This window comes from Quercus robur, chromosome 5 (assembly GCF_932294415.1).
Source record: "Quercus robur chromosome 5, dhQueRobu3.1, whole genome shotgun sequence".
Lineage (NCBI taxonomy): Eukaryota > Viridiplantae > Streptophyta > Magnoliopsida > Fagales > Fagaceae > Quercus > Quercus robur.
In genome coordinates this window covers 3,914,505-3,925,735 of record NC_065538.1, presented here as the reverse complement: position 1 = coordinate 3,925,735, position 11,231 = coordinate 3,914,505, and the positions used below count along the sequence as shown (strand labels likewise).

Below are 11,231 nucleotides of genomic sequence, written 5' to 3'. Positions count from 1 at the left end.
CTTGAACTTTTCCATATAATGGAATCATCTTCTTGTAAAAACACAAAGAACCAAATGGAGGGTAGAACGTATCAAGAAATTCTAGCTATTTCAAAATTTCAATGTTATTGCTTCAAAAAAAAGAAGGAAGAAAATAATATAGGATAATTATTGGTTATTATCAAATTAATGTAAATCTTACATCGGACACTAAAAGTAACAAACTTGCATATATATTTACAAAAAGTATACAATATGATACATATTTGCAGAAAAGTGTACAAAATTATACACCTTTGATTAGTCTACAACGTAAATTTTATATACACTTGTCTTCCCTAAATGTGTACTTGGATTGCGTAGATTACTAGATTGGGAAGCAATGCTTGTAGTTGTACGAGTATTATATTCAAAAAAAAAAGTTGTACGAGTATTTTAGAATGTTAGAGATGATAAATATATAAAATAAAATAAAAAGGTCATACCCGTTGCTCAAACTTTTTATTCTTCTCAGTTATTGGAGCATTTCATTTCATCAACCTAGCATAAAAAAAGCCGTTGTCAGTATATACTATATATATAGTGATCATCCAGCAGAAGTTCATTCAAGGACATGAGATTGAGATGGAACTTTTCGCAATAAAGGGTTAAAGGGAAGGGTTTCCGTGGCTCTAACTTGGGGCCTTACAGTGTATCCATTTCTGCAACGCCATTTGTGAGGTAAAAAGTGCTTTTTTCGCCACTGCAGAAGCACAGGGAGGGGATAGGATTCTCATTTCTTTGAATGTGAAATTACACCAAGCCAGGTTCAGATATAACCAGAAGAGGAGGACCTGTGGTGGCGTTTATAAACGCCACTATAGGTTTTTTAAAAGAAAATTCAAAATAGGCCGTTAAAGGATTTATAGAAGTGTTTTCGAGTAAGTAGTGACGTTTCAGATAAAAAAAAAAAAAAAAAAAAGCCCAACCCAAAAAAAAAATAAATAAATTGATGACCTATAATGGTGTTACAGGCCTGTAGCGGCGTTTTCCAAACCGCGTCCAGTAAAAAATAAAATAAAACGCTGGGAATCACTCTTTTTTTCTCATTTTCTCTCTCGTCGGAGTCTCTCTTGCTCTCTCATTCTCTATCTTGCTCTCTCACTCTCTCTCTTTCTCTCTCTCTCTCTCTCTCTCTCACAGTGCCGTGGTGCAACGACTCATCGCTTCTGATCCGTGAGCCACCGACCTCCATCTCGTCCTCCACCCACCAACCCGCACCCACAATAGGTAACTCTCTCCCTCTCTCAATATTTTTTTTTTTTAATAATCTATGTTTGGTTGCTAGGAAAACGAAGGAAAATTAGCCCAATTAGAATATCTGTTTCAGTAGCTGATGTTGTTGCTCAAAATCATCATTTTTCTTGACCCAATTTCACATCTGTTTGATTGTCATAACTAGTAGATTTTTTTTTTTTGGTTCAAATTATATTGCATGATGGGTCTGTTCTAGTCAACCAACAATGGTTCTTTTCAACCTATTGACTATTCCTAAGCATGTGGATCTACTACCAGTTATGGAGTATCAAACTGTGAATAAATTTTGCTATTATGTGTACCAGCTCTGAATGTTGCCTACAAGCACTTGGGCCTTGAGGAAGGCATGTTAGTGTGAGTGTAGTCTTGGATCATGGTCTGATCAGGGAAATGTGTTTTTGTTTTAAAAGTAAATATGCTTATGGGTACTTGCTGTTGTTGGTTTGCGGGGTGCAGCACTGCCAAAAATAAGGCCTTGGGTCTCATTTGTTGCAAGTTATGATCCTGGGCATTGGATTTGGTAAGATGTTTTTGTTCCAAAATGTGGATGAGATGTTAAATTTTGCAACTCAATTTAATTTATGTCAGTAGGTGCATGCAAGGCAATGGTGGTTGACTGGTTGAGATAGGTTGATTGTGTGACGTTTTTGGGTTTTTGTGGAAGTGGTTGTTGGGTTTTGTGCAGTGGTGGTGGTGTCGTGCACGCAGTGGTGGCTGGCTGTGGTATGGTGGTGGTTGTATATGCTGAGAGGAGAGAGAAAAAATAAATATTTAAACAAAGTAAGAAATAAAGTATTGAGTCTGATGTGTGTGCATAACAAACATGGATAGCTAAATTAGAAAAAGTAGAGTTTTTTGGGTTAGTTTATCTCTCTCTCTCTCTCTCTCATGTATATGTAAATTCTTCCATTTTGTTGATATTTGGTTTGTGGGTTATTGTTATATAGGTTGTACTGACCACAGAGGGACACTTGAGTATCCAGGAAGAACCGTGACATTGGAGCCTGCTGAAGGTGAAGTTTGTGTTAGTCCACATTTTCAATTATCATTTCCAAGTGGGTCTATTAGTTGAGCAATTTTTGTCATTCTCAATTATGCAGTTTTTATTCAACCTTTTAAAGTGAAAGCTATATATATATATATGGGGTATCCTGCAATTGGATTGTAGAATATGTATGTATGAGTAATGGAAAAAAGAACCCTTTTTATTTATTTATTGTGTTCCATTGATGGATTGTAATTCATATTCCAATGATTTGTTTGGGCAATGCTAACATTTAGTCATACTAAAGAATGATATAAAATGGTGGAAATTAGAGTTGTATCATGGTTAAGTTCTTTGCCCTAAATATCATGAATGACCTTAGAACTTAGAAGTATCATGTAATAGGATTTAGATGCCAGTTGTGTTAAGAAGGGAGGTTGTGTCTCCTGTCCTGGATTGTCTAGGCAAACTGTAGCATGACTGGGGATTTCGGGAACTGCGACATGTACAAAGCAAAACTTGTTAAATTGCTGTGGGTGCTTTGGGTGTTGGCGATGAGAGTTAGTAACATTACATTTGGTTGAGCTCAAGTGGCTCCCCCTCCCCTTGATAGAGCATGGTGGAAGGTGAGGTCGTGGATTCAATACCACCCACTAGGTGTGTGTAACTTTAATATAAAATAAAAAAAATGGTTTTGGTCTTATTTTTTAGTTCCAGTCAGTTGTAAATTTCCTTTCACTTGGTGGGTAGTTAAAATCTGTTATATATATATATATATATATATATAAATATAAAATTTAGAATCTTGTCTGTAACAATGAGATGTGAAATTGAGTTAATTAACCGACTATGAGTGAAGAACTTGATTCAATGATTTTCTTTTAGATCAGATAAAGAAATCAACTGTATATAATTTTTTTTAAATGTTGAGTTTCTATATTTTTAGTGGCTCAAGTTTTAAAATCTTGGAATTGATGATGTGCTTAACTGCCAGATGGGGGGGCTTGCCGCTGAGAAACACATCCAATACATTTTAACAGTTGAAAAGGTGTGTTTCATACATATACTTTTTTATTCTCATGATCTACCTGTATCTTGGGTTGCTGAAATGATTCTTTTATCATTTATGTTTAAATTTAACAACTCAGAGGAAGGATGATTTTATCTCTGTTGTGATGGAACATTTGAGAATGAGTGGGGCATACTGGGGATTGACCACTCTGGATCTTTTGGAAAAGCTCGACACTGTAGATGTGGATGAGGTTGTTTCATGGGTCATGAAGTGCCAGCATGAGTCAGGTTTCTAGAGATTCTTCAGTTTCTTCATTGAATCAACTACGTTGTCTAGTTACATTCTGTTATAATACATCAATGAGTTAGAATTTGTTGTCTGATGGTTCTCCCTAGGATTGTGATTTTTCCTATATATGATTTTTGAGATGTTTGTAACCATTCAATAAGCCCAATAAATTAATGGTTAACAATACTAGCTTTCTAAAGTCAAAGAAAAATAAAATAAAATAAGAGAGAGAGAGAGATAGAGGAGAAAATGAAGATGATTATAGTAATTTGCTTATGATTCTTCCGATATTTGAATTTTTAGATGGTTAGGCTTATAACTATTCAATAAGTCCAATCAATTAATGGTTTAACATTTTAAGCTTTCTAAATTTTGAGAGAGAAAGAGAGGAAAATGTAGACGATTATAGTAATGAACACATGATGATGATTTCTTATCAAAAAAAAAAAAATGAACACATGATGATTTAATTAGTTGTGCAGGGGGGTTTGGTGGTAACATTGGACATGATCCTCACATACTGTATACTCTAAGTGCCGTACAAGTTTTGGCCCTTTTTGATAAGCTAAATGTTCTTGACATTGATAAGGTGACTAATTGTATCCTTTGGCATACTTATTGGTGGTCTTTGAAATTGTATTATATGCTATTCTTTGTTGTTTGAAATACTCCAGTAGATAGTTAACTGGTAGATTCAACTTGCGTATCATATTCATATTACATATTGGGTGGAATCAGTACTTTTAAACTACTCAGTTTGGTACAGAGATGTAGATAGCTCTTTACAGGTGATTTAGGCATCAACAAACTTTAATATTTAAACCAAATATAAAGCAGTGTATATCTAGCAATTCTTGTGGCTCTTAATATTTAAGTCAGATGTTGCTGGGCTGCAAAATGAAGATGGATCCTTTTCAGGAGACATATGGGGTGAAGTTGATACACGGTATTCTTTCCCCTTCTGATTTGTTATTTAACATCTCATGGTTTTGGGAGTTAGCATCTTTGCAACTAGTATATATTTTACCAAACCTATTCTATTTTTATAGGTTCTCTTATATTGCTATATGTTGTCTCTCAATATTACGTCGCTTGAATAAAATCAATGTGGAGAAGGCTGTGAGCTACGTCGTAAGTTGCAAAAATTTGGATGGTGGATTTGGATGCACACCTGGTGGAGAGTCCCATGCAGGGCAAAGTATGTTAATTATTTAACTCAGAATCATTACATGAAGTTTTACTTGCTGATTAGATTTGATAAATCAATTGTGCATTTTACTTCCATCATCCTCTTTGTTTCGTTTTTATCTAGGTGGACAATCCTTTCAAATATTTTATCTTTTTTTTTTTTGGTTATTATTATCAGGGTGAAAAATTTGCTGCATCTATTAAAAACATTTAGGTTTTGCTTAGAAGATTCTTGCTCATTTCTTAGATTCAATTACTGTCAATCAATTGTAAATTTTGCATCTTGGTAACCCAAACCTCCACGTCTAATGGAAAATATTTCCCATTTGTTTGTTCAACAATAATTTAAAATAACTCATGCATTTCTCCTAATATATTTGAAGTGGAGGTTGATAAGGCCGAGATTCTTCCTTATAAATTTATAAGTATTGCAGAATGATCTATTTAATTTCCCTTTACTTATCAAAAAGTATTGCAGAATGGTATATGAAGTGTATTATGTATGTTGGGTTGGCATAATTTACTAAGAAGTCCATTGCTTGCATTTCATTGTAAAACAATTTCTTGTTGTGTTAAGCTGTAAACGTACTGAGTATCACACTGCTTAAGCTCACTCATGGGTATTGGTGAGCAATATCCTTCTTTAGCTGGCCCTATTTGAGCTTGACTAGCTTTCGTTTCTAGCATTTAAGTTAAGGTAGGCTTTTCAAGGTAGAAGTCATTTCATAAGTGATTCAAGTGCTCTATTCCAAGCTGATCTTGTGTGAAGTTTGAGTAGCTTGGTTTGTTTATCAACTTGCATATATACATATCATAATTGAGTAGTCTGTGTTGTAATTAAAAGAAAATTAAAGCTGATTAAAACGCTTATATGTGATTTCTCAACTTTGTCACTGCATTCCCGGATGAATTTCAACTGAGCTTCCGGTATAACTTCAAGCTGCTTAGAGTTAACCTTTAATTTACCAGGTGCCTCACTTTTCATTAGAGTTAGATATTTGTGAGCCACTCAAACTGCTTGAAAGCCATGTCATTTCACCAAACTGAATCAATGTATGTGTAAAAGCTAAACAATTATGCCTTTTTATTTTCTGCATTTTAAACCCAAAAGCTTTATTCACCAAATATCTAATGTCTCTTAAAATCCTTTGAAACAATTATTACTTCGTATTTGCCTGCCTGTGAGATTTAGCTTGAAATCCTGTGAAATTTTTCTGTGTCCATTGTGACTGCAGTTTTCTGTTGTGTGGCTGCACTTTCTCTAACGGGGTCATTGCATCATATTGACAAGGACCTTCTTGGGTGGTGGTTGTGCGAGCGGCAAGTTAAATCTGGAGGTCTTAATGGCCGTCCTGAGAAACTCCCTGATGTGGGTGTATTTTATTCTAAAATAATTTAACTGAAGCTTAGTTTTCCATAAAGAAACATTTTTGTAGTCTTTCTCACTGATTTTGTTGCATCGCTTCAGGTCTGCTACTCTTGGTGGGTTCTTTCTAGCTTGATCATGATAGACAGGGTTCATTGGATAAATAAGGAAAAGCTTGTTAAGTATATCTTAGACTGCCAGGTCTGAATGGGCTACTTTGTACCTGTTGGGATATCAGGGGTGTTGGTCCTTTATTTTATTTCTGCATTGTTAGTTTGAATCATTTTAAATTTCTCTGAGGTGATGTGGTTTGACAAAAATCTTAGGATACGGAAAATGGAGGAATTTCTGATAGACCAGATGATGCTGTGGATGTCTACCATACATACTTCGGCGTAGCTGGTAACTAAATGCAGCATTACTGCTTTCTAATTTGTTCATTTTTCCTTTTTGATATATGCATGTTGCATGTGATAAGTTGTTGTCAATACTCTTGTTGCACTTATGAGTTCAATCACCTTTTCTTGTTCCCTTGCAATATTCTTAGGACGAATAGAACCTGCCTAAAAATGGTTGATCACTAAGGCTAAAAATGATAGGAAATATGATTTTATAGATTTATTTCTAATGGGAGGTTTTGGGTAAGGATTGAGGGGAAGAGACTTCAAAGGAGTTCAAGTAAATTTTAGTATTTGAAGCCATCTTTCCTTACATATGATGCTGCTTTTTCATCAGATTTTGCTGGCTTCAACAATCAAAGCTTTAATCTTTCAAGACGTTAATATATCAAATCTAAAGTCATTCATCTTTGTTATTGCAGGACTTTCACTTCTTGAATATCCAGGATTGAAAGCCATAGATCCAGCTTATGCTCTGCCTGTTGATGTTGTAAATAGAATTGTCTTTGGCAGATAACTGATTCTTTTTTAGCTTTCGATTCTACATCACTTGCATCAATTTGATACCTTTTTGTTTCTCTAATAATAGAAAGAACATTGATGCTGTATTGCTACATAGTAAATCGATCTTCTGCATCGACTGTTTTCAACATGTCCGCATCTAGATGGGTCTGAAACTATGCTTTTGCTGGTTCTGTTTTTTGATAGGTGCTTTTGCTGGTTCTTTCTAGCTCTTGTTTCTTGAATGGAAATGGGTTATGCGTTGATTAATGTAGTTATAAATAGAATTAAATAGCTGAACCTTTAAGGTCTTGATGAATTCACGTCCATGTTTTTTTTTTTTTTTTCGCCAAAGCGCAACTGACCCAAACCCTACGGCTTGCGTTTGCATTTAGCCCCATTTAAAAAATTTATTTATGTCTGTACTTTTATTTTTTAATTATTTTTTTTGTTGACAAGTTACACAAAAATCCCATGATAGTTTTTGAACCAACGATCTCACTCCCAAGGCCGTTATAGTAATCTCACATATTCTTTCTCTGGCCTCCAAGCAATAACCATCTTAAGAACACAGAAACAGGAGAGGAAAGTAATAAAACCAAAATCTCTCTCTCTCAGAACAAATACAATCCCATAACCTTTTTTTTTTTTTTTTTTTTTTACTCTCTTCCTTTGAAAATTCTTGGGTTAAGGTTTGTAAATTCCTTCTCAATTTTAGAAATTTTTTTTGTCTTGTTTGTACTTTGTAACCCCCAAATGTTCAAAATTTTATATAAATTTGTGCATATTGTAGCTCAGTTACTCTCTTTCTAACAAAATCAAAACCTTTTACTTCTCAAACTAACTCAATTCCATAGTCTTTGTCTCTGCCAAATTTGTTGTTTTTTCTTTACTGGGTTTCAGGACATTTATTGGTTTTTTTTTTTTTTTTTTTTTTTTTTTTTTTTTTTTTTTTTTTTTTGGGGGTGTGTGTGTGTGTAAAAAAATCACTGATTTATTTGGTTGAATGAAAGAAATCAACTGGGTTTCTTGGGGGTAAAAAAAACTGTATCTAACCAAAAAAAATAAGAACAAACTTTTTTTTTTATAAGGGTCTCTGATTTCGGAACATTTGTTTGGTTTTTGTGTTAAAAATCACTGATTTACTTGGGTTTGAATGCAATTGGGTTTCTGGAGAAAATTGAAAAGAACCAACTTTTATTTAAAGGGTCTCTGGATTTGGGTTATTTTGGAAGAAAAAGTAAAAAAATCAGTGATTTATTTGTATTTTTCATGTCTTTGAATGCAAAAATCAGTTGGGTTTTCGTCAAAACTCGGTTTTGATTAGCTTATTGAAGCTTTTGTGTGTGTGATCTGAGACCCAACACACACACACACACAAGCCTACCAAGCAGCGTGTGCTCCTCACTACACTCGTCGTACGATTTCGAGCTGAGCTCATCTCCACCGTCCACATGTTAGAAGCCTGTGATTGGAGGCCTCTCTTGCCTCTTCTCCTCATCCTCTTCAGTAAGATCCTCTAAAAGCTTTTGTAGTGATGAGTTGAAGAGTGAGGAATTGAAGGAGCTGAGCTTGAGTAGCTCTTATGGTTATTCTTCTCCAAGCAAGTTTTCTGGGTCCTTTTTGAAAAAGGATTTGAGCCCTGTCTCAGTTTTTCAAGGACCAGTTTCTTGTTGTAGTAGTGGTAGTAGTTGTGTGGTGGTTGGTTCAGCTAGAGGTAGTAGTGCTTGTGCTAATAATACTAGTAGTCCCACATTGAGTTTCCAAAGTGGTTTGTTTAATGGGTTTGTGAGGAACGCTTATGGTTCTTGTTTAGATTATGGTTCTTCTACATCAGGATTGGAGGTTTGTGGGGATGAGTTAAATGTGGAGGAGCTGACTTTTAACATAGAGGTGGAGCAAGGGAATGCTGGGCCTTAAGTGAAGGGAGTTATTGTTGGGTGCACAGTTGAGACACAAGATCTTCTGTGAGGATTTTGTGGTGAAGGCTTTTCATGAGGCTGAGAAAGCTCATAGAGGGCAGGTAAAGATTTGAGCTTTTTATTGGTTTTATTGTGCTTGTGTGAAGTTTTAGTGATTTGGGTTTGAGAGTCTTTTTACTGTTTTCTGTTGTAGATGGGTGCTAGTGGCAGTGGTGGCTCTAAGAATTTTTCTCAGGATGTTCTTTAAGGAGTATAAATTACACAACCCACTGTGCATTATTCACGGTTTAACCCACTGCTTAATATAATTTAATTTGTTTGTTTTTTATAATATATTGGTTAATTAAATTATTAATTATTGTTGTTTAGTTGTTTCATTATTTTTCTTTACTGACAACTAGCAGTCTAGCACACACCCTACTGTGCATTAGCACACACCCCATGTGTATTATCCATGGCTCAACCCACTGCCTAGTGCCTAACATAATTTAATTTTTTGTCTTTTATACTGCCTCTGCATGCCTTCAGCCTTTACTGCCTCTACCTGTCCACTTTCCCAATTCAAATATCCCACCCCACGGCCCCATGGCCCCCAGCCACTACCCGCTCAACAGACAAGAGTCACAAGAGCCAATCAACATTTCACAAAATATTAAACATATAAAACATTCACAACACGCAAAATTCACAATACACAAAACAACAAACTCACAAACAAATAAAGTCAAAATGTCAAATAAAGTTATAAAGTAAAGGCAATTAGACATTTAGACATAGAGAAACAGAGATAAAGAGAATTTCATTTCAATTCAAAGAGAAAGAAAGAGAGAGCTCTGCTCTCACTCAGTCACTCTCAGATCAGAGTACAACGATTAGCAAAGCCAAAGATGTAAGATTTAGATGAGAAAGATTGATAAAGAAAAAGAGAGAGAAGTAAAGAACTGAAATACTTTAAGGCCTAAGAGGGCGGTGTTGTGGCAGCACATCGAGGCGAGGACTCGAGGGACGAGGGTCAAGGCAACAAGACAAGCCAAGCAATCTCTGATCTGATCTTCAATCTCGCCGTCGCTATTACTTGAGTTTAAGGCTCGATGTGCTCTGTTGCTCGAGTTTGAGGCGGTCCAAGCAAAGGCGTCGTTGCACCGATGTGTTTGGACCAAGCTTGGTCGTTAATGAGGTTTTTTTTGTTTAGGTTAGGGGTTTAGTTCTGATTTCAGTTTTGCTAATTTATCTTATCATTTGATGATTTTGATCAATTGACAGATGCATATTGGTAATTTGAATTTTGGTTGGTTGGTTGGTGGGTTTTTTTTTTTTTTTTTTTTTTTTTTTTTTTTTTTTTGGGTTGAGAATCTGTTTGGGTTGGGCCGCATTTAGTTAATAAAAATTTAACTAAAATTTTTTTGAGAATCCGTTTGGGTCAGTTTTGTTTAGGATTGATGTTGGGCTTTTTTTTCCCTAGGGTGGGCTTGCTATGTTAATTTTTTTTTTTGATTTTAGTTTTAAAATTTTTTTTTTGGACTTTTTCTTTTTGCTTGAAAGTAGAATAAATGATGGGGTAAATTTTAATTTTATTGGCATAAAAAAATTGAGGGTATTCCCAATTTTTTTTTAAAGGGTATTCAAATAAAATTTATTATTATTATTATTATTATTATATATATATATATATATATATATTTTTTTTTAAGGTCAGGTTGGTCTTGGGACCACCCTGCCCTTAATGTGGCGCTGCCACTGGCTAGTGGAGATCCTTATTTGCAGCATTGTGTGGAGACTGCAGTGATGCTGGCTTTGATTGGGGCTAAATCGACTGTGGTTGCTGCAGGGCTTTTGCATGACACTCTGGATGATTCTTTTACGAATTATGACTGTTTTTGGGACTTTTGGTGCTGGGGTTGCTGATTTGGTTGAAGGGGTGAGAGTTTGAAATTTTTATAGCTAAATGTTTTATTTGATACTATAAGTAGAAAGTAGTACTGTTTTTTTTTTTTTTTTTTTTGAAAGGAGAAAGTAGTACTGTTGGTTCAATGCTTGAAATTGGAGGTATTGTGCATATTAGATTTCTTCAACCATTCAAATTAGTTAGTTAGGCACGTTTTCAAACAATTTAGAAAACTAACATCTCGAGTTTTTGAAACTCGAGATCCATATTAGAATTTGAGTCTTAACTACTCGCTTTAGATCTCGACTCTTTAAAACTCGAGTTTCATGCAAAAAAATTTAACCTATAGTGGCGTTTTTAAGACTTACAGTGACGTTTTAAAACCCTATAGCGACGTTTTCCTGCAAAATT

The 11,231-nt window shown here is 34.9% G+C and overlaps 1 protein-coding gene and 1 pseudogene across 2 annotated transcripts; both read left to right on the top strand.

The window, feature by feature from the left end:
- Positions 1-1,070: 1,070 nt before the first annotated feature.
- LOC126724879 (geranylgeranyl transferase type-2 subunit beta 1-like) lies at positions 1,071-7,164 on the top strand. Of its 2 annotated transcripts, none has more exons than XM_050429309.1 (11): positions 1,071-1,248; positions 2,223-2,288; positions 3,255-3,308; positions 3,409-3,559; positions 4,043-4,159; positions 4,440-4,506; positions 4,610-4,758; positions 5,984-6,117; positions 6,217-6,315; positions 6,441-6,516; positions 6,935-7,164. In XM_050429309.1, the coding sequence occupies exons 3-11, from the start codon at positions 3,255-3,257 to the stop codon at positions 7,027-7,029; spliced, it is 942 nt and encodes a 313-aa protein (XP_050285266.1). In that variant the 5' UTR covers positions 1,071-1,248; positions 2,223-2,288; the 3' UTR covers positions 7,030-7,164. The 2 variants fall into 2 exon arrangements, with proteins under 2 accessions (XP_050285266.1, XP_050285267.1); XM_050429310.1 differs by having other exon boundaries at positions 2,223-2,330.
- A 1,184-nt stretch (positions 7,165-8,348) lies between these two features.
- Positions 8,349-9,201, top strand: LOC126727690 (probable GTP diphosphokinase RSH2, chloroplastic; annotated as a pseudogene).
- The last annotated feature ends 2,030 nt before the right edge of the window (positions 9,202-11,231 follow it).